The sequence below is a fragment of the Gadus macrocephalus genome, chromosome 23 (assembly GCF_031168955.1).
Source record: "Gadus macrocephalus chromosome 23, ASM3116895v1".
NCBI lineage: Eukaryota > Metazoa > Chordata > Actinopteri > Gadiformes > Gadidae > Gadus > Gadus macrocephalus.
Window position 1 is genome coordinate 12,625,875 of NC_082404.1, and position 26,935 is coordinate 12,652,809.

General features: G+C 43.0%; 2 protein-coding genes across 5 annotated transcripts; both read right to left on the reverse strand.

The window, feature by feature from the left end:
- Nucleotides 1-1,564: 1,564 nt before the first annotated feature.
- Nucleotides 1,565-9,912, reverse strand: ropn1l (rhophilin associated tail protein 1-like). Its single transcript, XM_060045716.1, has 5 exons — nucleotides 9,780-9,912; nucleotides 9,186-9,309; nucleotides 6,453-6,614; nucleotides 5,713-5,888; nucleotides 1,565-3,105 (listed from the first exon to the last, which is right to left on the reverse strand). The coding sequence occupies exons 1-5, from the start codon at nucleotides 9,908-9,910 to the stop codon at nucleotides 2,991-2,993; spliced, it is 708 nt and encodes a 235-aa protein (XP_059901699.1). The 5' UTR covers nucleotides 9,911-9,912; the 3' UTR covers nucleotides 1,565-2,990.
- A 900-nt stretch (nucleotides 9,913-10,812) lies between these two features.
- Nucleotides 10,813-26,463, reverse strand: nup58 (nucleoporin 58). 4 transcript variants are annotated; one of them, XM_060045712.1, is made up of 14 exons: nucleotides 26,039-26,463; nucleotides 25,372-25,523; nucleotides 24,845-24,877; nucleotides 24,336-24,614; nucleotides 23,788-23,944; nucleotides 23,586-23,651; nucleotides 23,289-23,463; nucleotides 22,905-22,984; nucleotides 22,402-22,520; nucleotides 22,059-22,141; nucleotides 21,079-21,280; nucleotides 14,576-14,659; nucleotides 12,896-12,991; nucleotides 10,813-12,393 (listed from the first exon to the last, which is right to left on the reverse strand). In XM_060045712.1, the coding sequence occupies exons 1-14, from the start codon at nucleotides 26,116-26,118 to the stop codon at nucleotides 12,227-12,229; spliced, it is 1,773 nt and encodes a 590-aa protein (XP_059901695.1). In that variant the 5' UTR covers nucleotides 26,119-26,463; the 3' UTR covers nucleotides 10,813-12,226. The 4 variants fall into 4 exon arrangements, with proteins under 4 accessions (XP_059901695.1, XP_059901696.1, XP_059901697.1 ...); XM_060045713.1 differs by lacking the exon at nucleotides 14,576-14,659; XM_060045714.1 differs by lacking the exon at nucleotides 12,896-12,991.
- Between the last annotated feature and the right edge of the window lie 472 nt (nucleotides 26,464-26,935).

Below are 26,935 nucleotides of genomic sequence, written 5' to 3' on the forward strand. Positions count from 1 at the left end.
GACAGAAGGACGAACAGACAAACAGACAGACTTTATTCCACTCCAAAGGGAGATTAGGTTCACTAGAGTAGTTCTTCAAAAAAAGATACTTTGTTTACTAAATTACATCAAAGAAACAAATGTATAAATTAGTGTTGTTGCGGTTAATCCTTTGACTGCTCCATGTGTCCCCGGCTGCTATATATATACGGCTGGAACCAGCTGCTTTGTTTGAGTGCGGGCACCAAAACACATGCGTGGCTTCTGTTTTTTTTTTGTCTTTTTCCGCTGATTAACAGGCCTTTTATTAGCTGGCTCACATCTGCTCTGGAAAAAAGGAAAAAAAAATCCTAGTGCAAAACAATCCCAGTGTGTATCCATAATTACAGCCCGACACAACTCTGGGTGTGATTCCCCTATGTCCCACACACACACACACACACACACACACACACACACACACACACACACACACACACACACACACACACACACACACATACACACACACATCATTGCCATAGGTACCAGCTTTGCAGGTGTACTTACATGTCCCTCATCAGCTATGCCAAGGTATAGCCGTATGTGTGGCTTTTATGCTGTTGAAGTCAGGCTCTGCTGTCTCTGTATTCACTGCATTACCCCGAACTAAGTACAGAAGAAGTGACAGATCGTTATGGGTCATCTAACCCTTGAGCAATATGATTTCTGCATTTGAAACTGTTTCGCTGACCTCGATCCTCGTCTGTGACCTTGTAATGTTTGTCACGGACACGGTGGTGGTAGGACCTGCCCCGGCCTGTCTGTCATTTGTAATGGAAGGGTGCAAGACAACAGATAACCCACAAAATTCCCAAAGCCCATGTGTAGTTGGCTATGAGACACTGAAGACAGTGATGTCATGATAAAACCCTGACTTGGGCACCACATCCACGTGTTTTCCGCAAAAGCAGTGCTTTCACCGGCACCATCAACAACAGTCCCAGTCAGGAAAGAATTCACCACACAGAAAAACACATCCATAAATAACCTTTCTACTGTTTCTTCTACTGAATAAAACAAAAGATGAATGTATTCAAGCACCACCTCGCATTCACTCAGAGGTTACAGCTGCCAGAGACAAAGTAATGCCCAACATATTGTGTTCCCCTCATTCACTTTACACCTATTGTTTTCTTTCTTTAATTTTCAACCGAATACCTGAAATACCAACATGAGGCACCATGCCGTGCCACAAGTCTTCTACAACTCTGTTGTCTACAAGCGTCTTCCTCTCATGTGGAGAAAGGGTTCTCTTCAGTCAACAAGTTTCTACCCGCACACATCCTGTCGGGCCTTAATTAAAACCATGAAGCAAATTGCTTCTGCTTTCCCTGTTCGGATACGACCAGGCAGGGCGAGAACTGGTACAATGTAACCTTGACGCAGAGTTCAAATTATGAACAGAGTGTGGCTTTTTCCCTTTGTGAGGTCAAACCAAAAGAGAACGATTTGTATGAAAATAGGATAAAGCTGAAAGAGAGAACCAAATTAGGATTAAAGTGACTCTTTAGTGTACTTAGCTCGCTGTAGAGAACGGCGTACCAGAGCACTGCCTGGGCCTGTGAGCACATGTTTAAACAAATAAATTAACAAAGAGTCCTTTGCTTCCAGGGAGTCAGGCAAGTCTCTGCATGCCTTCCCCTAGGACCCCTGGTTCAGCCCTACCGTGGTTCCTTCCTTAAAACCACACTCAACCAAAACAGCCCCCCCCCCCGCCCCGTCCTTCCCTGAAAAAACCCTCTCTGCTTTCGACATACCTGGAGCTGGGCCGCCTCACAAAGATCTCTTGTAAAGTGTGCACCTCGGCACAAACACGCCTCTGTGTGTGTGTGTGTGTGTGTGTGACTGAGTGATTAAATCAGAATGAGAGAGGAGAGATCTGTGAGAACAGTTTGCTTATGTTTGTGTGCGAAGCCAAAATGAGGGCCGGAATTAAGCTGGGCTGAGTGTGTTTAAAGAAAAGAGGTTGTGTGTGTTTTAGCAGATTTTTTCCTATTAACTCAGTTCCTCTCTTCCCCCCATCTTCTTTACAGATCAGGGCTAATGACGCCGCATTTGAATGTCTTGATTAGAAACTCCTGCTATGATTGGTTAATAGCGTGGGATGAAAAACATTGATTATATTCAGAGAGCTCTGGCAAAGCGAATGCGTTTAAATTTAGAGACAATGTTGTCGCCGGCTACTCAAATATGGACAATGTCAATGGAGCACAAGTAGCAATTAAGCAATTTTAATCACCAAGCTTTTCTGTTTAATTGGGATTTGTGGTGTGTGTGAGTGTGTGTGAGTGTGTGAGTGTGCATGTGGATGTTTGTTGGGTTTGTTTGTGCAGATTAGCAAACACAATCCTCATACTAACCCTCACAATGGAGAATCAACTTTATTAGTTACTATTGACATATTTTGTTCAATCATTGCTGCAAAGCAATAAGTGACATAAATAATACATATGTCTACATTAAAAAACTCAGGGATAAAAAAACACTCTTGAGAAACACACACTCGGCTCGCAAGACTAATGACACGCACGGCATATTGGTTCCTTCTCCCAAAGGTCAAATATAACCGCCTCTTCCGCCATGGCCTCGTGGCAGTTTCTTTCACAATGCCCCAAGAACTTATGGCGTCTGTGATACACCCGATTCAGCACCATAGAAATATGCCCCCCATAGAAATATGTTTGACATCCGATCGATGAGAACATTATGCGGTTAGGTCAAAGGTTCAAATGCAATCTGGGGGTTGGGGCGGGGGGTTGGGAGGGTGCACGGGTTTAAACGCTGTTTAATGCTGTTTCAAATGGATACCAGATCCTCCACACATCTACATGTAGGCCTAATCTTCACGATGACACACAAATTTGATCGCTGGTCCGTTCTCAGCGGGGTCTCCCCCCCCTGAGCCCGACTCGACACGCAAGTTCAGCCTTCTCTCTCGTTTACGTTTTAAACCAAAAAGCACTCGTATGCTAGATGGCTTCACGCTGAGACGGCCCTTCAGAGGTCACCGTGGCAGGAGACGACATGTCCACGTTCTCGAGATGAACGAAGTCCGATGGCTTCACCATTCCCCCCTGCAGCTCCCTGGACAAAAAGGAAACGAAACAGGAAAAAAATAAAATAGTAAAATGCCTCCGGTTGATTTACACATGACATAAATGTCCACATACAGGTGGCTGGTGTTCCTGGGATACACACACACGGTGAGTTCGTACGCGAGCGCACATAAGCGCTGGAAGACGGCCCACCTGGTACTGATTCGGCCGGGCTGTTTCTTCCAAGAACTGCCTCAATGGTCAGATATGACTTTCAGATGAACCCCATACAACGCAATAGTACACAGGCATTTACTGGGAATCACTGAATCACAGTACATCTTTGTTCACATCATCCGTACCTCAAATTGTTTAGCATACATAAGGCCAGTTTACAGAAGCACCATGAATTATATTTGCAGATAGATGTTAAGACAGCATTCTGGGAAAGACACGGCTTGGCCCTATTCTCATTATGTCTATTGGCAGCTGGCTATATGATCTACTGCCCGCCTTTTACCCCGCTGTCTCTCTCTTTTACTGGAACTCTTTCTTAATGTCTCTCGCTCTCTCTCTCTTCTTAACACTGCTCTGCCAAATTCATCGTGTCTCTGGAGACGAGGGGATTCATGAGCCCGACTCAGGGAAAGAGCATGAGGGTTGTGCAATAGGCCAGTCTTGGTGGGAGATGCAGGGTACAAGATTTCAAGCAATGACTTCTTGTACCATCTGCTCACACAGGGACTACCACCAACAAACCAGCAGCAATGAACATTTTCTCGGCACCATAGTTTCGCACAGTCACTGATAGAGAATACAAAGGTATGGGAAAGCAAGAAAAAGTAGGCTATTAGTGTCGTTGTAAAAATTTAAAACGGAAAAAACTAAAAAGAAAAAAATTGTCAAAATAAGAACGACAAAATATTTTTTTTTTATTGTGTAGTCAATCTGTCCATTCTGGGCCATCTGTCTTTCTTAGACAGAAAGATAAACTCTTCCGTAATAACCAAGGCATTTATTTTGGGTTTTCTTGTGAAACACATATGAGCGCCTAACAATATGATGACACATTCCACTGAGGCTGTGTAATATGGGTGGAGTACACATATCTACAGTATGTGTGTGTGTGTATTTCTGTGTGTGTGTGCATGTGTGCATGTGTGTGTGTGTGTGTGTGTGTGTGTGTGTGTGTGTGTGTGTGTGTGTGTGTGTGTGTGTGTGTGTGTGTGTGTGTGTGTGTGCGTGTGTGTGTGTGTGTGTGTGTGCGCTCTTCTGAGGCGAATGGCAACTGTCCGAAGGATATCGCATTCTCCGGAGTTCTTCAACAATGTGTGTGAGGGGGTAATATGCTATGTATGATTCACCAAACTATGTCAGGGGTTAGATAGACAGTATCTGCTCACACACATTCGAGTCTCAAGGTATGTAAACCATGTGTACTTGCTGGTGCCTGACTGTATTTTGCTACACTCCCCAGCCTTACTCAGCTAATGAGGGATAGTTTCATAGGAAGGACACATGTGTATGTGTGTGCGTGCATGTGTGTGCGAGTGCGTTTATTCACACAATGGCCTGAAGTATTGAACAAGATAGTGCCTGCTTTATCTATTTCAGCCTCATCCTCTCAAGGCATCTGCTTCAACCTCCCCCCTCCCTTTCTATTTCCTCTTCCTTCTTTTTCCTGCCAGACACACCAAAAGTAAAAAAAACAGGCCTCAAAGGCAACAGGCTCCCCTGGCTGACCCAGACTGCTCTAGGTGTGATGAACTGTAGTTGCTGCATTGAGTAGATATAAAAAAACGACTAGAACCTTTATGACAAAAATATTAAAAAACATTTATGTCAGTTCTAAACCTTATCTTACAAATGAACTGAAGCCAAGTCAGGCAATGGCGGGGGACAATCTCTTAAGAGCTATGTGATATAAATAAAAAAAGAATGAAAGAAAAGGCAGATTCGACGCAAACTTCACCTGACAACTCTCAGATAACAGCTCTTTGTGCTCTTTCTGGCTGCGTGTGAAAACATGGCGACCACCACCCAAAAGGGAGGCTTTTATACAGCAAGACGGTGATTTATCACAGGCTATTGTGCAAGGTGCCAGCGATTAATTGGACCGAATGCCAGGCGACAACAACAGCCAGGAGTTTCGAAAGCATGTAATGCTCTTTTCTTGCATTCACCCAAGTGCTGTACTATTTTCTGTTTTGTATCCCTTTTAAAGGATTTGTCCATGCCCTTCCTCACTTCCTGCCTTTCTTTCTTTTGTCTGTCTCCGTCCCACTGTCCGACGCTGACTTCCTGAGGAAGTGGGACGGCTGAATCATACTGCCCCGCCCCCAAAAGTTGAGCAGAAGGATTTTTTTGTGTGTGTGTTTCCTGTTAGGGATGGGCCATCCCCTCTGTGTACAATGGCGTCGTAGAGGAAGGCTAACAGGTAGGTTAAGGAGATATTAAAGAGGTTTTGTAGGCTTCTGTGCACGTACTGTTTGCTCTGTACAACCGATTGTGCAGACTTGACCCATGGTGGACAAACATGGTCGTACTTACGCACACACACACAATCAGACATACATTCAATCCCACACACAGACACGCACACACGCTCACACGCACGCATGCACAACCTCCGACAAACAAAGCGAGGGGGGCGTACGCTTGCATCCGCAGGTTGTCGAGGTAACCGCTGATGTGGTCGGGGGGGACCTCCCCGTCCAGCCCGGCCAGGTAGGTGTAGAGGCTGGCGAAGGTGTCAAAGCGGATCTGTGCCGCAGAACCCTCCTCTTCCTCCGTCAGGAGCTCACAGGCAAACTTCAAGGCACTGGTGATGGTCTAAAAACACACACACACACACACACACACACACACACACACACACACACACACACACACACACACACACACACACACACACACACACACACACACACACACACACACACACACACACACACACACACACACACACAGACAGTTTGGAATTATGACCAACAAGGTGTGTGTGCGTGTGTGTGTGTGTGCGTGTGTCTGTGTGTGTTTGCGTGTGCTTAAAAGTGACCATATATGCGTGATCTATATGGGACTAGTCACAACCATACAGAGGCACAAAACGTTGGGGAAAATAATTAAATACAATAGCAAAATTAGAGCATGATTGCCCCCATGTGGACAGAATATACACTTGATATTATGTATCATAAGATCAATATGTTATTTTTCCACAAAGTTCAGAAATAATTGGATAACATTAACAGCATACCGATATAGGTGTATTGTATATCAGTAAACCCAATGTATTGATGTCCCCATTACAATGTCATTCAATGTCATGACTCGACACATATCTCTATCAGTAGGTTGTTTTTGTTCCAGTACATCCTGAGTATATCTTCTCACCCCACCAAGGGAACTGCAGCCTAGGGCCAGGAAGTGCATCCAGTGGACCTCTGAGCTGAAGTTGCCCAGAGACATGATGGTCTCAAGCTGCATCATGGGTAAACACAGCCCCTTCCATTTCTTCTGCAGCTCCTCCCGGCTGCACGTCTGCTCGTGGGAAAGCTGACAGAAGAATTGGGCGGGGAGAGCGGGAATTATTATTACAGACGCAAACACAGGAGGGCAATTAACAGAGTGAGAGAGAGAGAGAGAGAGAGAGAGAGAGAGAGAGAGAGAGAGAGAGAGAGAGAGAGAGAGAGAGAGAGAGAGAGAGAGAGAGAGAGAGAGAGTGGGAAGAGGAGTCTTAATAGAACATCATTTGATGCAGTTTAGAGAGGCACCCTTTTTTCTTTCCCCCAGATCAATATACCGGTAAATCAAAAAAATAAATAAATATGGTGGCGCTATAGCAACTGTCCAAAATGCAAACTTTGAACAAACATATCTCATAACTGCTATCACTTACAGTGATGATATGTTAACACATGGATATCCTCATGGTGAACAAATATGCCTCAAGAACCTATGACTTTATTTGGATGGATTTACGACTATCTCGAACTTTGTTAAAAACCTTAAATTCCTTAAGGATCCTAGTTTTTTTTTACTTAGACAAAAATCCTTTAGCACCTATCATCTATGGACCAATGTCTTCAATCTGACATTAATCAGAGTCTGTAGAACAAAAACTAAAGCGCCCAGGAGCCATTGACTTCTACAAAGAGTGTGGTTGAAACACATGAAGACTAAAATGCTTATATCAACATCAAAATGGACTCCTATGATCTTGAGTCCTATACAAAAGTTGTTCAAAAATCAAATTCTGAACAAGATAGACTCAACATATTTCCAATTAGGCTGTGGCATCAAAATGGGCGTGGCCTGTGACCCCTGATTTGCATAACAGGAAGTAAAAATCCCATTCATTTTCTCCATAGCGGATTTTGAGCATGGACCTATTATAAGACAATATTAGCCCTAATTTCATCACCATCCAAGGGAGACATATAAGACTTGATATAAGGCCCTGGGGAGGCTTTAATTAGGATGCACAAAGTGCGAAGGCAACCTATTGTAATTGTTAGTTATATTATTTATTTTTTTATGTGACTAAAATCACCACACTTCCTAGAAGGAATTTTTGATTTGAGCGGGACCAACAAAACAACATGACCGCCAGAGGCTCAAAACCGTCCAAAATTAACTTAATGCCAAAAGGCAAGGTTAACTTAAACTAATCCTCATCAAACTTGGTGTAGTCAAAGAAACATGGGTCAAGATGAACCCCTCCAAATTGTATCCATATCAGGCTATATGGAGCGGTAAAACAATTGACTGAAAATGCAACCTCTCCAAATTTGACCAAGATCGGGCGAGCTATATCAATTAACTGAAAATGGAAAATTTGGACAGACATATTTTCTGACCCCTTTCACCTACAGTCATGAAATCCCAGACATTTGTGTTTCTTCATGCTGAGCAAATGTTCGAAGGAAACCCAGAACCTGAAACTAAATGGCGGCTGGACGTCCAAATTAGCCCAATCAATGATAGGTGACTAAAGGCGGGGTTAACTTGAGTCAATCCTCACCAAACTTGGTGTATTTAAAAAAGCATAGGTCAAGGATAACCAGACTAAAGTTAATCAAAATATGACTATAGGGGGCGCTAAAGCGATCAATTGAAAACTTGAAAGAATCATAACTCCTCATTCTGTTCACGTACAGTCATGAAATTTTGTTCGCCCATCAAAAGATCAAAGCTGAGGCTATACCAGCGTTGTCAACCGTATGCAAACAAAAACGGTCTAAATTGTCTTCGTCAGGGTCTTAATGGTCTGTCAGGGTCTTAATGGTCTGACAAGGTCTTCATGGTCTGCGTCAGGGACTCAATGGTTTGTCTGGGTCTTAATGAGGGTCTTATTGGTCAGCTTTAGGCTTGGAACCCGTAAAATGCTGCTTGCATTTTTAATTATTATTATTATTGTTATTATTATTTTCTATTGACAGGTTTAATGAACAGGGTTGATAGGGTGAAATAGGACTAAAAGTAAATTATAAGCAACGTTCTGTTTTTCATTTTCATCATTTGGCAGCTGATCTGTTGAATAATGAATCCTATTGAAATTATATTTGTCAAATCAGGCAGGTCAAACATTTGCTGCCACAGTTGGATTTTGTGGCTAAGATACTAAATTATACTAACATTTGGCTGGTGCTGTGCCAAAACAAACATGACTACCCTGTCTCTTGACTGGAATCGTCACACTTCAACAGTAAGAGAGGGAGAGAGGGAGAGAGGGAGAGAGAGAGAGAGAGAGAGAGAGAGAGAGAGAGAGAGAGAGAGAGAGAGAGACACACACACACACACACAGATGAATAAAAATACTTGAGAAAGAGGCATTTCCCAAGGCAGTGTATCGGTAAACAAATAGATCCAGGTTCGCATGTGTGGGTCTCTTATAAAGAAGAAACGCATCCAAAAGAATGCCTCAAACGCCCAATATACCGGCATCTGCTCCAAGCGTCTTCAACGCTAGGAGAGCAAACATTGAAACCATCATACGTTTCACACAGACAAAACCGTCACCTTGCTGCTCATAATATATTCTATTCAAATCCATCAATCCTGAGGTGCTTCATTAATCACCGATGGCGGTGGCAGGCCTGTGTGCGGTGACAGCAGCAGTCTCACCTGTTGATGCAAGACTTTGAGCAGACCAGGGGTCAGCCCACTGTCTGTCCTCTGTGTTGCAGTATACATCTCCACTCGCTCCTTGATAGGAAAGGGCTCTCCTTTAGATAACGCAGAGAAATACCTGGTGGAGTAGGAGATATAGAAATAAACCATCCAATTATTATTGAACGTTTCCCCTTGTTCCGATCGCCAGTTATTTCGCCCTTGTTGGGGAGCAGGGCAAACTAATTAAGCGGTCTCTGGAGCGTGCGACAGTCGCCGAGGTGGCCATGTTGTTTTAATGAGTTGCCTATTCCTAACCTGATTTAGTCTTGAGAGATGGTATGTGATAACACACTTGTTGATGTCATCCAAGTGCTGGCGTTTCCTAATTACTGAATGTCTTGCCAAAGAGGCATTATGGTTGGATCCATCATGTTATTCATTTTGCGGGCCTAGCCCAACTTTTTTCTTTTTATCTTTTAGAAAAGTGATTTGTGGGACTGCAGCCTATCAATGCATTTATAATGGCCAATAAATCCCCAAATGACACACATATGCATTACTTGAATTGAAACACGATAGCCTAATATATTAAGCGATTTATCTCACGCTGCAGACCACTGCAGCACATCCTTGGGCTGGGTCCTGATGGCTGCCTTGGTGTACTGTTTCAGGATGTCGGGCAGTTCAGTGGGAATTGCGATCTGCTGGCTGCAGTACATGGTATCTGGAGGAGGCATGGCTGCAGAAACACCAATTCATACAGAAATAATCTGTAAGAGAAATAAGAAGCAAACCCTGATCAAAAAACTACATAATTAACAAGTTTATGTAATGTTCTTCCAACTTTCTATTGTAACCCATTCGTGTGTGCCACCCCAGCCCCTGTAATTTTGTTAAAGTAGAGAGTAGGAAGGTTTGTTTTCATTAATTTCTGGTGACCTCTACTCTTACGAAGACTGGTTTTCTTACGTTAAGTTTGATATATTTTAAATACTGTGTACCACGTTAAACAGACAACTTTTGTCACTCACCTGTTGTACTGGTTTATGATTACGTCCCTTATTTATTCTATACAGTCACTAGGGTCGTAATATAAATTCAATAAATATATAAAAGGTAAATATGTAATACGAGTACTGCACGTCCTCCTGTAGAATCCAGATATTTACCTTTAAAATAATTTAAAGATCGGGTCGCAGATGCTAGTAAGCCCACGAAGAATTATTGCATTAATATAATGTAGTTAGAAGCAAATGAGCAGAACTTTAAGACGGGCTCAAGCTAAAATTTGCTTATATCTCACACACGCACACACACTAGCTAGGCGAAACAGGTCCTGCTATCAAAGTGCTTTACTCCTAACCCTTACTTTCATCTTGCAGGGCAGCGGTAAAGCGCCCAGAACCTTGTACGACGGTTTATCATTACGTCACCTGACCTGTGAATGTTGAATAACGACGGAGTCATCGACTTCGACACCCAACGGATCCACGGAGCAGAGGACCTTATCCCTATGGCAACAAGGTGTTTATCAATAAAGCACCGTCGCGTAGCAACCCAGGCGAACGAGGCGGTGTCACGGCAGCCGAGTAGAGTCGACAACCATCATACACGATGGCGAGGCGAATAAAGTTTAAGGTTTAGAAGGCAGACATCTCAAGTACTTTATTTATAAAGAGAAGTTGTTGAAAATACAGGTTGACACCAACAGAAAAATGGGGGGAAAAATATCACAAGTCCAAGTATTTGGTAGCAGACAGATGTTTGAATAGAGAAAAAAAAAAATAAAAATGTCAGACTCATCAGGACAAAATAAGACGTCAAACGATAGACAGACTATATTTCATACTAGTACATGACAGCAGGCACATTCACAAAGTCACTGCCAGCACATTCTCTAGCAAGTGCAAACAAAATATTCCTTCCAATTCGGTTTGCCCCGCGTTGGTAGACATTTCAACAGTCACAGAAAGTGTGTTTGGAACACAATCTTACAAAACTGGCTGGACGCTATAGAGACGACAACATAGGGTTGTCTGGACTTCAGGGACTACTCCCCCCCATGTGCTGGTTACCCTCCTAACAAAATTAAGGTTTTCTCCAGTGGATACAAAAATAAAACTGTGCTTATCCCCCCCGCCCCAAAAAAGACCCTTCCTGGGGTACCGTCTCCTGTCCCTACAAAAGTCTTGAATCAGATTACATTTTGAGATGGAAACGCCCCAACCGTTCTGTCAGGTTGAAACCACACACATTCATTCCCTTGTATCCGCTTTAAGTAACATAATTGGTGGTTCCTTGCTTGAAATTTATTACAATTGTTTAATGGTAAGGAGTCTTATCTGAATTATGCAAATGACCCAGGATGAAAATGTTCCCTGGCGATTTTCTTGAATACTTGACGCATCACCTGTATTTATTAAGTTCAGCATTACTAAAAGCACTGCGGTGCTTAAAAGCAAAGGTACTCGAGCAGCAATACCGAGCCGATGCCAATGGACGAAGTCATGCTTTCAATGCAACGCAAGCAGCTAAACGCTACCTTCCCATCAGACCGAATGACGTATCCCCCTGTGTAGTCGATGGTGACACTTTCCCGTAAAAGGTAAACAATGACCACACTACACCGTCTCTCAAAAGTGGACGATATACGTCCGTAGGTCTAAACAGCAGATACATTCCGTCAGTGAAGCCACAACTGCTAGCACTGAACACCCCACAAAACTCACTTGTACTATACATCTTAGGAACTTCCAAAGAAAAACATTTAAAACCAATACAGGAAACCATATATAAAGACGAGCTACACTGGCAACTACAATTCAATTGTGGGAGATGAAAATAGTTTGATAAAACTAAGCAAAAACATGTTCAAAATGCTGTCGCTTTTGTGCTCTAACCTCAGATCCAGATGCTGTTAATGTTAGCAGATGGGAGACGCAACAATCTCCGAGGGCCAATTTGCCTAACCACAACTTAAGGTATGTAACTCTCAATGTGTTTTTATGTTCTCGATGTTTTTCTCGTTCTCTCAGTGGTCGACGCTGACGTTTCTATCTCTTGCCCCTCTTATTGCCTACGGGGGGCTTCTTGAGCTGGAGGGCGCCCGGCGTACCGAAGCCCACCGCAGGGGGGTTGGAGACGCCGAACGTCAGCCCGGCCGAGGCGTTGAGGCCCGGGCTGCTGAAGTTGAAGCCCGAGGTGTTGCTGCTACCGAAGCCTGGATGGGACGGAGAGAGGCAGAGAGGGAGAGACGGACACAGGGAGATAAGGTTCAGAATGTATGCAGAAAATAATACCCCACTTATAACCGATAACATCCATCTAAATAAGGACCAGAGCGAGAGCTAGAGAGAAGAGATCATTACTTTCCATGATAGGTTAATCGATCTTTTAAACTGTCCTTACTGTAAAATAACATGTTATTTACCATTTAGAAGACAATTCTATCCAAGGTGACTTGGAGCACAGTCAGTTACATATGGATTGTGGAGGGATTAAGCAGCAGGTAGAGGTGACGCATGCTACTCAAGGACGCCTACCGGTACACTGTGGACATGGGGCATCGAACCCAGTTACTTTCGGCTGGGAGTCGAACACCCCAGGAGCCACTCCACTACCCGGGCCCAAAACGAGACAGAGGTTATGTTTTCCTGCTGGTTTGACACAGGTATGCGTGTGTGTGAGTCTCCCGAGGCGCGCACCGAGTTAAGTGCATGTACCTGCACTCAGACTGCCTCCTGTGGGCTTACTGGTGGAGAAGCCGAAAGTGGAGCCCCCCGTTCCCACCCCGCCAAACCCCGGACCCCCACCATAACCTGTGGTGGAGAGAGACAGGGAGGTTAACTCTGGTGTTGGCACGCACACACACACACACACACACAAAGCAAAAGATGAGTCCCAGAAAGTAGCGGCAGAGCTTCTATAAGAGGCACACAATCACACATGAACAAAAGCTATTTTCACACAGCATTATGCGCAGGCCAAGACTGCCATTAGAATTAACAAGGCGGAACACAGTGAGTCAAAGGATGGATTGCACTGCACCGCCATTGCATAGCAATGTCAAAATAAAACCGAATGCATGGGAAAGCAGATCGAATGGGACGCTGAATCGCATCCAGACTGCTCACAAAAACCACATTTTCATGGCGAGTCATGAGTCCCATGGCCACCCTAGACTCGGCATGTCACAACTTTAACCGGTGGTTTGGCTGCATATCGTCGTGGTGAGGAGGAAACTACAATGGCCTTGAGATGTAGCCACGGCACGATGTTTTACGCAGTCAAACTGACAGCAACGTCGCTTGTTCTCGTGCATTCGTCTACTACACTACTACTTGCTGCTCTTGGATCTAGTCGTCCTACTGCGTTAAGGCAGAACTTCTAATGGAAGATGGCACTGAGCCTGGTTCGGAAACCCAAAGTGAGTTACGGAGACACTCTACCTAAGGGAGGGTGATTTGCACAGTAAAATAAGTAGTTGAAGATTCAGAAGGGATTTTGATTAAATGTATTCTTTCAGTGGCTCGTCTGCAAGGTATTGGTTTAGACCTCTGTTGACTCCTTTTTACAGCGAGGGTTGATGCTGGCAAAGTTTGACTTCACCAATTACGTGCTGTAAGATCCGTTTCCAGCAACATGATTGTTTGAAACATATGAAGTGAAAGAAAGCAAAACACCCGTTCACTAAGGACTGTGCTCGTCTGCCTTCAGACTTTAAATAATTCATCAACAGTCTGATCTTTGTGAGCAACTTGCCTGAGCAAGGCTGGGCAGAGAAGTTCAAGAATTTCAGGGACAAAAGTCGCAATGATTCAAACGGTTTCCCCAGAGTCATCACTTGTTAGTAAAAAATATTTCACTTAAACGGATTTGGCCAGTTTGCGAAGACAATAGAATAATAATTTAATAGATAATTGTTGACATTGCCTGCGTTGAGATGCAAATCAGCCATGATTTTGTTCAACTCGCTCCAACAAATTCGATGATCCTTTGACATCCATTCTATTCCAATGTGTTAAGTAGCTCCCATAGCTGTACCTTTGTTTTGTCCAACAAAGTAAGTGCAACAACAGTTTTTTCTCCAGTAGTGCCAACAAATTAACAAACCTGCTCGTCAAATTTGCGAGAAGGTGAGTCGAACGAAATCCTGACTTATTTACGTTGACTGGGAATTTCAATAATCAACCATTCCATCAAGGGACTTTTTTTTTTTAATTTCTTTCATCAATTTGATCCACTCACAAATTAAAAAGTGATGGCTGCGTCAAAAACTTTGAATATACAATACAAAGCTTCTAATAGTGAAACTATTGAAATAAATTGCTTAAGAAGGAGGAAACACAAAGGGAAACAAGTCTATGATGTAGCATGATGAAAAAGATGAACAGAGGCAGTACCTCCAAGGCTGGAAGAGCCCAGGTTAGTACCGACTCCCGAGGCAAAGGGGTTCCCGAACCCTGCACCCAAGGGTGCCTGGGACCCTGAGTCAGAGGGAGAAAGAGAGAGAGAGGAGAGAGAGAGAGAGCATACGCTTAACTCCTCCAAAGTTCAAGTTTGACTTTGAAATAACTGGAGCAAAAACTAGACACTACGTTATGTAAAGCAGGCGAAGGACTTGTAACTTTAATCAATAATGAAAAGCTTATCTTTGTGCAGGGTTGCATTCTCTGTGTAATACCGTACTTCACTTGCTGAGGTGCTAAACCAAATGAGCCAGTCAGAGCCACGATGGCACCTTATAAATGATGTGGATGTCAAAACTGATGGCAGAATAGACTGATAATTAGGGACAAAGCAATTGTTAGTACAGTCCACTAAACTATCTCCATTGATCTTACCCTCAACCAAGTTTGATTAATCGAATGACTAACATGCATTATCAACAAGATTGATTCAATTGTCAGCCAACATTAGCAGTCATCATTTGTCATGAATCGTATTGGAAACTTCACTACTATATGAGGGACTATGGGTGTAAAACAGCCATTTGCTCAAACCTAGGACATAACATCTCTCCTTGTTTTACATAAGGTTAATGTAATTTATACACTATCCCTTTCCCTGTTTAACAAAGATATTTGATTTAAGCCCAGAAATATTAATCCCTAAACACTTAAGCATTAATGACATGACAAGGTTGAGATGGCTTGGCACCTGGGCCAGACTGCCTCTCTGAACTGTTTATACTTGACCCCTTCTGTGACAGGGGTAAGGCATTGTAGGTGAGGTCAGAGTTTTGGGTTTGAGTTTTGTCTTAGATGTCCAAATGGGCCAAATTAATCTTGTGTGGAGCGATCACCAAAACGACAGAAGCTTCCAAGGAGAAGGTATTCTATCAAACTTGACACAAGATTATGGTCACATTAATAATAATTACCGGTAACTAAAAGTTGGTACAAAAATAAGCGCACATAATATTTAAATGTTGAGCTCCTTTTATGTGGCTTTTTTTTTTTTTCTCAAGGGGAAATGCTTCTGCACTGTTAAGGGGTGAAGATGACCCTTACATTGATTAAATTGATTATCAGCAATCAATTGTCTGAAAGGCAACATTTTAGGCCCAAGTCGTGTGCACTTGGCATAGGATGTCAATTTTTTGTTGCTAGTTCTTTCACTCAGAAACCTGTCTTGTTTCCTTTTAGCCACACACCCAATTTTGACATGATTTCCAATCAGTCTACATGTTGAAAAGCTCAAGTCAAAAAAGAAACAAGGACAAAAAGGTTTCTTCATTTAAAAACGGATTTATTGTCAGTTATAATATGCAATGCCATTTACATAATAAAAACAAAGTTTTTGTTTTTTTTAACAGAACTGATTGTTAATTCCTAGTCACTATTGCATTTGACACGTTTTTCAAAAACCTCCAAGATTGAGAGTGAATGAACTAGCGTATGCCAAAAAAATGCATCACATGAACCAGTAATTGAAAAAAGCATAAGAAGGCACACCATAATCATATATTAAACATACTGTATTGACAGGCATAGGTTATATAGGAATAAACACACGCATCTTTAAAAACAAAAGCATTCAAGATTTAGATAAAAAAAGGATATAAGTAGCATCTGTGATTCCCTGTCAAGTGTACATGACTACATGAAAATGGGAGAGAGAGGAAGGAAGTGTGGGAGGGTGGGGGGCGGGGTCCATTTAATTATTACAATTGGAGTGATAAACTAATGAACTCTGTCATTGCATGCTCTCCATCAACTCCTGCCCCCAGTTTACGTATTGCAAACAATCAGTTAGACCCGGGAACTCAAGTTGCTGTCTGGGATTCAAATATTTGTATACATACGACAAAACAGTCATTCAAAACGGTGCAAACCGGCCGATAGCTCTACTTACAACCTGGTCTGAAATATCAGAATTTTGAGTTTATCATTTGTTTAGGTAAGGATTGGGAATACCATATAAAATGAGCAAAGGTGGATATTATATAAATAACATTTTCAGGAACACTTCTTAACTAAGTGCCAGTAGAATCTCCTCCACAAAATAGCGTCACAGCATTTCAAGAGAGAACCCATCCTACATTCCTACAAGAAAACGACCACAAGTGATCACCCAAGGTTTGTGGTTTGACTTTTCCAAACCGGGCCACTTCAGTAGTATCGACCGACAAAGCATGTTACAAAACCCTAAAAAGGTGCACAAACTGTGTGATTTCTTAAATAATACTATGGCCTGGACAGCCAGGTACAATGTGATGGTCAAAAAAATGATTAACTAGAAAAGGTCCAAAATGGGATCAAGCATCACTGAGGTGATTTGGCCTATTACATTTAAAAGTGACCGAAAGAACAGCGATACAATTCTGTTTGGCTTGAGGGTCTGAGTTATAAAACTACCATCATATAGGATTGGGAGTAAGAATTGTTTCACACACACACGCACTAATTCCAAACCAGCAGAAAATGGCTACCTGACATGGAGCAGCAACCGTACTAAATATATATTCCTAACTACAGAGTTCCACAAATCAAACCAGAACAATCAACTTGTCTTGCTTGCCAAACGAATGACAGTGACATAACCTGCATTTAGGATACAATATGCAAGACACGGTGTAGCACCTTGTGCTCAAGCCTTGAAAAAAGCCTTAAAAACACTGCATTGTCTTTGTTGAGGAGGATGAGATAGAACAGTAATACTTAGATTTAGTTTGGCAGCAAATCCTCTCATTTGTCTTCAAGAAGCATTAAATAAGATGGGCCAACTCAGTCCCTCTCTGGAATAAGTTAAAAGTTGGTGCATTCACGTGATCATCCATTCATTAAAATTCTATCTGAATGGATGAAAACTAAAACCAAATGGTGTTCAATCTAGTCCAACTTGGACTTGGTCCAACTAGCATTTGAAATTGTAGCCCTTAAAGAACAAAAATATAATACTATTGAAACAGTTAGGCACACAACATTTTACAGTTAGTAAATGTCTTGCTCTTGGTTCAGTTTGCTAGCTCAGTCCGTCTCCAGCATCAAACACACACCAGCACACTGCTGAAGCTTAGGTTCCACTTTAGGTAAAGAAAAGTCCCAGACTGGATGGTACTTAAAACACGTTTACATGAAAGTGATACTTTCATGTTGACATTTTGAATGCGTCACTTGGGAAAAACCCCTTGATCTTGGGGAACCACGCGACTAGACTAAGCCGACGTATGCTATAACCTGAAATGCGTTCGCACCTTTTTCCCCACCTTTTTCCCCAGGCACTAATTTCTCAAACTGCCTTCTACACACGCACACAATAACGCCACTTCAACCAAAGTGTTAGTGTGTCAACCCCAAGGTTGCAAACAAATACTAGACCATTTACCATTCTTGGCATGTACAGACAGATGTGCAATGGTACTAGTGTGTATGAGGGTTGAGCGATTTTCTGATAGAACAGTATGTCAAGGTCGTACAAAATGATGACGTGTCCGAATCAATTACGCCTTGTTAAAAGCACCACTCAAATTATTTTTCTGACTTATTCAAGTTTCCCTAACTGCTACTGTTCTTGGGTAGTGCTCACTGTCTGCTGCCGTCATTTGAGGTTTGAGAATTTGATCTGACGTCGGCCTAGTGAAATGAGCCTGATCACAAGGTACAAGCCTATGATACTGATGGTACTAAAATGGCAGCTAGCACCATCACCGCGAAAGGAGCTAGCAGAGGAACAAAAACAAATAACATAATGCTCTGACACACAACATGCATGTTGTGCTTATTGGAAAGCAAAAGGCAGAATTAATGAATGATAATTTGCATATCTTTTATTTAATTCTCAATTGAATGCCAGCTAAAATTCCCTGTTCTTTCTTCTACCCAAGATTAGCCCTACTTTCATGATTTTATGGTTGATATTTGCGCAGCTTTCATTTTTTTGCCTTTATACATATTGATGAAAGATAAAGGGCTGATGGATTTCTTTCTCAATCCACAGCCGTATATGGCAGGTACGATGAGATCATATTAGTAAGGCAACATTATATCCTATACTTAATCAGCATACATACTGAATATGGAGAAAAAAAACATGAAAATTGCTATTGCTCTCCTCCAGTTTGTTTGCCAAGTTGCTCCATCTTCCGGTTAAACTGCTTGCCGAAATCACCCAATTTGAGGCAACGAGATATAACGCAGATTTAATAATTCCTTTCGGCTTATGGCCTACTCAAAGTTATGAATAGCAAGCTTATGAAAGTCATAATTCATCGCTAGTATAATAAAGTAACATGCCTAGCGGCCTATTACTGTATTTGTTAATGGTTTTATTATGTATGAAAGAAAAATGGGGAAATAAGTGAGTTGCAGACGATGGCTTTCACCCTGTGGCAGAATAGAGCATAGCAGCTGATGGCACATTGGAAATGTGTTCTCGCATAATTGTGAATAACGAGTTGCGGTTGATCCGTAACACTCAATGCTAAATGGTAAAAAAATAACAAGTAAATCGCCCAACCCTAGTGTGAATGTTATCAATCAAAGAAGGAAATAATTCAAGCCCTGCACATTGCGTTGCTGACGGTTTTGTGTATCACAGATCTTGTAACAGTCTCAGCATCCATAGCATTTCTGGTGTTAAAATGAGTTAAAGTGACCGGTTATAGTTAGATAAATACACACATAAAAGTGAATTATCTTTCTGGTATATTACCATGAAAAATGTTCTAAACCCTGTTGCCCAAAATAGAATGGACATATTGCTTTAAATATTCATAGTGAAGTAGCTGAAACACTGCGTTGTTGTGACTGGACATATGTTTACAAATCAAATGACTTGAAGTGCCATAAAAAAAAAAAGGCAACATGTTTTTTGTTCAGCTTTTCTTCTTAAAATGGTTCAACAGCTGTGGTTCTAAATGTATGCTCAACCTGAAAGCGTACACAAAATAACTTCAGACTTGCTTGAACAAGAGAACTGTGCGACAATATACTACTCAAACCCACAAATAAATATTTAAAAAAAAATCAAACACTGAATGCCAGTCTCATTGAATACTGACATGGATGATGTACTTGGATGAGTCTACAGTTAGTGCCAACATTAGTGTTTGGGTACAGCATTGTAGTGCCGATTCGGTGAATACTGATTCAGAGTATGAATGAGCAGCATGTAGGATAACAGCTTTAGGTTAAGATTTAATCTCTGCCACATGCTTTAGGCTACACATATGTACCGAGGACATGATGACATATTTAAACAGCGGAGGATGCAAGGCATTTGTAGGTTTCACGTTAAATTGTGGCTAACATTTTTCGCATTTTGGCACAAATTTATACTAAGTTGTTTCTTCAACAAGAAATGTAAAGCGCAAATTTACGCATAGCTCTGGATAGAAATCAAGTCATGGGCCAATGAAAGCAGTATCCAGAAATAAAGGCAAATGTCGATGTTCTGAGAGCCAATATCCGCGGTGGATAATACTCTTAGTTCGTGGCTTGAAGCCGAAAAACAAAACCACGCAGTGAAAGTCCAATGTCACTAGTACCTGACAAGACACAGCATCCCTACTCAAGAGGGTGCCCTTTTTTTGTTGGGTAACAGTAAGAGCTACATTATTTACACTTCACATACACCAGTTTAACTTTAGGGCAAACGTACCGGGAACCTCCCCCTCCCAACATACACACACACACACAACCCTGTTTATCTATATTGAACAGCAAAATGCCAACACGTGTATCCATGCCAATTGTAATGACCTTCACTCATTTTACTCAACTGTTTAGATACAATATCAGTCATTGACTACTTAAGACCCTCCCTTAATTAAGTTACAAGTCACCAATCAAGCAAAGTCAGATGGAGAAATTTAGTACTTAAAAAGGAACCAGTGACTTGCCTGCTTTCTGTTTGCTATTGTCATCATCCATCGCTAGTAGACCTTCTGTTGGAGGAGTGCCTTGCACTCACTTAACACACTACAAGTTGCATTGCCTTCATATGTCCACCAGAGGGCCATTTCCTATCAAGTACATCTGGTGTTCCCACCACACTAGGGTTTTGTGAGGTCAGAGACAAAGCAGCAAAGAAATTAGTCCTGTCGGGACTTTGGCACCACATTTATTATCACAATCGGCTTCTTCGTCTCTGCATCCAAGACCGACCGAATACTACACTTCTCACACACACACGCACACACACACTGTTGTGGAACTATATATTTTTATTAACTTTTGTCTAATCTATGCTCTTCCACTCATAAGTCTAGTCCCATATTCCATGCCCACCCCGCCCTCAACTCCAGCTAGACTCCATTCACTACAAGTGTATGAAGGGAAGGGAGAGTTGGGGAGGGACAGGGGAAAGGAGGGGGAGAGGGAGAGAGAGAGAGAGAGAGAGAGTGAGAGGGGGTTTCAGTTCAGAAGTGTCAGACGGTTCTAGAACTTGAAGGCGGTCAGACCTGGAGCAGGCTGTTGCTGTTGCGTGAGCGTGGCTGCCATGGCAACCGCCGCGGCGTTGGGCACGCTGGAGAAGGGGGCGGGACCGGTGGTGAGGCGCGGCGTGCTCTGCCATTTCCTGTTGGAGGCCCGCTTGGACTCAAACACGTCGGTGGAGTCCTCCAGGAAGGCCCGTCGGTACGACAGATACTGGTGCTTCAGGATCTGTGGGCAGAACAAAGAGCGCGGAGCGAGACAGGATCATGAGGGCACGGTGGGGTTAAACTCAGGAGGTTTACATGCTGTGGTTGGGCAAGGAATCTTGCACAAGTACTATGCCGTTTCCAGGTAGGCTGCATCCCCCACAACCTGCCCTCCATTGTGTGTGATTCAATGTGCAGGGCTACCCACAGCTGCCTGAAGGTGAGGCACGGCCCGCTGCTAAACATCGTAGTCTCTACAAACAAACTTTTCACGACAATGTGCGCATCCTTTCAGGTCAGCATATGCATTAAAATCAGAAAATTGTATTTTATTATCCTTATATAATACAGGGTAATATAAATGATACACCGTAACGTATAGCTAAGTTCAACCCCAGGTGCCTGAAACACTTCTTTTTTTTTTTTTTTTTTAGTCGTTTACTACTTCTGCTCCCTTTCCAACACTCATAACTTTCCTACAAAATCTTCTATAGCCCGTTTGATTTGGTAGTAAAGCAAGCACATGATTATATTGCTTTGACTTCACGTCTGTCTTTTGAGTCAACTCAGAACGATGATTTGATTTTTCAAAACGATGGGTAGGCTTAAGTCCAATATGGCATTGCTCTTTCCCCCCTCCACTAAACTCGAAGGTTAATCATTTGTTTTGTGTGAACAAGCCTTGCTGGAGGGGGGGGGGAGAAATCCAGGAAATGTATAGCAACGGCTAGGCAACCAATCAATGAACTCATGCTCATTCCCAGTACATGCATGTCTAAAGGAGGAAGAGGAAAACTCACCTTTACGTTCTCGTGGACAGACTGCAACTGTGCGGCCTGTGCCACAAAGGTTTGGTATAACTTCTGCATGGCCATGGACAGGTCTGTTATAACAAACACACAAAAAGAGGATCATGTTATCTAAACACTAATGGTTCCAGCAGTCCAACTAGACCCTGGGATGGAAGTTGCTGGAGCTGCCAAACCGGGCTTGAATAGCAGAAATGACTTGATCTACCAGGCTAAAGAGGGCCTATACAAAGATAATAGAATTGTAATAAACAAGTGGTTTGGGGTTAACACAAGCAAGATATCAACGTAATTCAGCCTTGAACTGAGCATGGTGGGACGGTCAGCGGCCTACCCTGAGGGGTGATGTGTGAGCCGCTGCCCTGCGTGGTAAGGTGGTTCTCCAACTCCTCGATCTGCCGCCTGTATTGCTGGAGCTGCACCTCAAACTGCTCCACCAGGCAGCGGAAATAGCTAGAAAAAGGAGAGACGACTGGTTGGTCTCAAATACAAACTCCTTACCACGCTCGTTCAGGAAGATCAAGGACAGAAGGACAAGGGTGATGAGATCAAGTGTAGGCAGGCATTGCATAAAAAGGTTCGAAGGGGCATGTTTGCGTAACATAAAGACAAGCTAAGAGGACTTATGATACATTATATGGACTTATGGTTCCGAGGCAGACAGAAGGGCAGAGGGAACTTCCGTTGAGTAGCCAGTTTAAAATAAGCCATTCATCATAGGGCCAAGGTGATGGTCGCCTTGAACCTGATCCAACATGGAACAGTGAACGCATGGAAGCCTAAACGGTTTCCAACCGTTATCGTTGTTTCTGGACTACTGCCCGGTAGCGGACTTACTCTGCGGGAGCAGTGTTCTCGTGTTGCAACCCGGGGGGGATCTTCTGGGTGCGCAGCGCTATGTCAGCGTTTTTCAGCTCCTGCGAGCCGGAAAGGGACAGAGTTAATGATCTGAGCAAACCGCTGTTGGCTCAATTCACAAAAAAAGGGGTGAACTGCAGTAAAACATTCTTAACCAAACAGAATCCATCCCAAACCTATTCCAACCTGAACAATTATACGACTCAAGTTTTCGGACCACCAGGTTAAGGCCAGGGTTAGTGACATGGACACGTATTGCTTACCTGACTAACCCTTACTTTAAAGCTCCTACTTTAAATTGAGGTTAAATACATCATTTCGTTAGCTCCTCGTTATCCGATGCTCCATACTGGTTCTGCTTACCTGTGCGGTCTCCATCTTCAGCTTCTCTATGGCCAGGGCCTGCCGCTGCAGGCCGCTGGCGCTGACCGAGAGCAGCTGCTTGAGGCTCTTGATGTCCTCCTGCACTTTGCCCATGGACTTGGAGGACATCCGGCTGATGTCCTCCTGAACCTGCTTCTGCTCCTTCACAAACTTTCTGCCAGGGGAAGGGGGATGGCTATGGGTCGGTTCGGTTTTTTAAACAATATCATTGCATAACGTTTGTTTTCAGGTGACAATTGCATTATTTTACAATAACCATTTATCACTTAAACTCACTGGAAATTCTCCACATCCTGACAGATGATTGGAGGCAGGTTCTCATCTTTCAATGCTTTACTGTCCCTTTGAGAAACAAAGCAATGCAAGCAAAATACACAGTTAAAAAGAGGTCAACCAAAATACTGCGGACCAATTGGTAAACTTTCAGTTTACCCCAAAAACAATGAAACGTTTAAAGAGCACAAATTCCAGGACTTACTGAGGATTGGCGCCCGATGACTTGTCGTTCTTCTTCTCCGAGGACGTGCTGAAGTCCACCCCACCCAGTCCCATGCTGGGAGCGGGAGCGGCGGCTTGGGGGGCTACCAGAGAACCCAGGGTCAGGGCCGCTCCTCCCAGTGTGGTCTGGCCCATACCTGCAACAGAAGGCACACGCTCAGAGGTCACCCAGGAGGAGGCCATATTCAGACACCCACGCAGAGGAACAGATTTCTACTTCATTCATTCATCATTTGTATTTTAACTGTAAATCTTCATAGATTTATAGGATTCAATTGTACAGTTATAACTTTTATTAAAGCATGAATCTTTAATTTCAGCTTGATTCACCCAAATAAATTCAGCCGTACATATATTACCAGACCAAAGTGGAGAAGCATAACGTCAACAGTGGACGCCAAACCCCATCAGTGACAGACATAGCCAATTCGATACAGCCACAAAATAATCAACCATTTTTTAAAAAGGGAACCCCGTAACTTGGGGATAACAACAACAACAACAACTATAAGGCCTCGGGTTCCTCACCAGCCCCAGCGTTTGCAAAGAGACTGTTGCCCAACGAGAAGCCTGCGGGGGCCGCACTGCTGGCGGCCATGCTTCCGAGTCCCATGCCGAAGCCCGAGATGGCCGGCTGCTGCTGCTGCTGAGGGGCCATGGAGCCCAGCATGGAGCCCAGCATCAGGCCCGTGGAGGCCGGGGCTGCGGCGGCGGTGGGGGCTGTGAGCGAGAAGGGCCCGGCTGAAGCAGCGGGCTTGTTGAAGGCCAGGCTGAAGCCGGCGGTGGCGGTCGCAGCCGCAGGGGCTCCTGGGGGAGGCAGCGCGCAAACAGTTGAATAAATATATTCAGTTTGGGATGTTTAATTGCCCTTTTAAGCATGCGTGTGCACCAATGGCGTGTGAGGAGTGGCCGACACATGAATAGAGACAATCTAATTTCAGATATCGTATACATGAAAGTGTTCGGCAGGCCTGGCTACTGGATATTTTAAGCATGTCTCATATAATCTAAACGTATAGAAGAAAACACAACCTTACCTAATGTAAGCCCAACAGTGGGTGCCACAGCACCTGTAAGTTAGACAACATTTTCAGAAGATGAAATACATTGGTATAGCCTTGGAACCAGAAGAATCGGCAAGCTCATGTTTTATTTGATCTATCATACGAGTCTGGCCCGCTTCTAATTCAGAAAGACTTCCAGCAGACCTGTCCCGGGTCAGGACAGTATAAAATGGGTTAACCATTTATCTGATATTGGGTATCAGATAAATGGTAAATATCAAAAAGGGGGAGTTCCTCCGTAAAATCAATCAAAAGAAAGCTGGGAGATTTACAATTTACGACTTGCACATACCGGCGTACCACAAAAATGGATTACACCATATATATTTGTAAGTTGTCCGTTTTAGGCATAAACATTCAAATATCACATTGTAGTAACATTTTCATCAACGTACAATTCTGTGATTTACCAACACCATGTATATGAGTTAACACCAAGTCTATCGAATAATACCAACTTCTTAATTGCTTGTTGATTTGTGTGCTACCCAAAGGTTTACCTGCGGCAGGTGTGCTGAAAGAGAAGCCTCCTGTGGGTTTCTGGCCGAAGAGACTGAGGGCTGGAGTGGCTGCGGCCGCTGCCGGAGCGGCAGACGCTGCGCCCAGTGCATTACCAAAGCTAAAGCCGGCATTGGCTGCAGGTGCGGGCGCACTAAGAGTGAAGACAGAAAAACATTAGTTAGCCCCCAGGTTTTATCCAGATTATCCCATTTAAAACGGCAACCCAACCAAAAACGTCAGTATGCAGCATGTATGTATAGGATCAGAGAAGTGAAGGGCACCGACTCATGTGCTTGTTCTGCTAAAAGACAATAAACGAATAACATAAATTAAGCCATAGATGGATTATGGTCGCAAGGTTCGATAGAAAGATACCATCTTTATATGCATAGAATTCAACTTGTAATCTGGGTGAGAAATATTCACTTTGCTTAACTTTCGCTATCACATGCGATTGTTGTTATTACTAACACATTCATCCAATGTCCTCTATGTATGTACGTTTGCTCAAAACCATGAGTATACTTTCCGTACATAAAAACATATGCATACATAGCATGCAAATGTTATAAACAAGGGGTTGATTTATGCCAAAAGAAGAGTTATGACGTTAAGTATTCCCATGCAGGGCCCACTATGGTTTCTCAAGCTAAACAAAACCATTACCTGGTCGCCCCACCAAACGCAAAGCCCCCACCGGCGGCGGGCGCCCCAATAGTCGTCGATCCGAAGTTAAAGCTAGACATTTTGTTAATTGTGCCCGTGTTCAGTTTGGGCTATTGTTTGATGTTCCAAGCCAGAAGTAATGGAGAATTATTACTGATGCTAGCTAGTTAGCTAGCTAGCTAGCAACCTCCAATACGCCCGCGTTAGGGCCCGATTTCAGATATTATTCTAATCATAATAGGCAAACAAGGTACGAGCAACTTTACACTGGCACCAGTTGCACATTATTCCAACGTTACTCAGTTACATCGCTCATGAATGGTCAACGCTGTTAAAAAGTGCAGGTTCGAGGCACGCATGCTATTTTTTGACTATTCCGCGCTCTCAATCTACTTCCCGGTTGGGTTACCTGGGGGTTTCTGGGAGATTTGTCTGAAACTACATTGACAATAATGCGTAGCGTTTTTTTGTGGTACATGGCGCAATCGCTGCAGCCTGTAGGACATGGACATCCAACCATAGATATATATAGAACACTCGACTACATCATAATTTTGCATTAACTTTAGCTATTTCATTTTCGTATATATTCCTTTATATATATTTGTATGTATCTAGTATACTATTTGAAATTTGAAATAAGTTGCAAGTTATTTAAAGTGTCTGCTATCGTGGATAAATACGTTAGCTTAAGGCAGGGGCGTCCCTATGCTGTTTTATTCGGGGATAAAGCCTCGGATGTTATTTAATTAGCCCCGAATATGATCTTTGGGGGGAAAAAAAGAATCAAAATATTCATAAACATTTATAAGAAGCCTAGTCTAGATAGACATAGATAGTCCTTCTGGCAAGAGAATAAACAACAACCTGTTTACCACCTCAAGTGTATTAACCTAT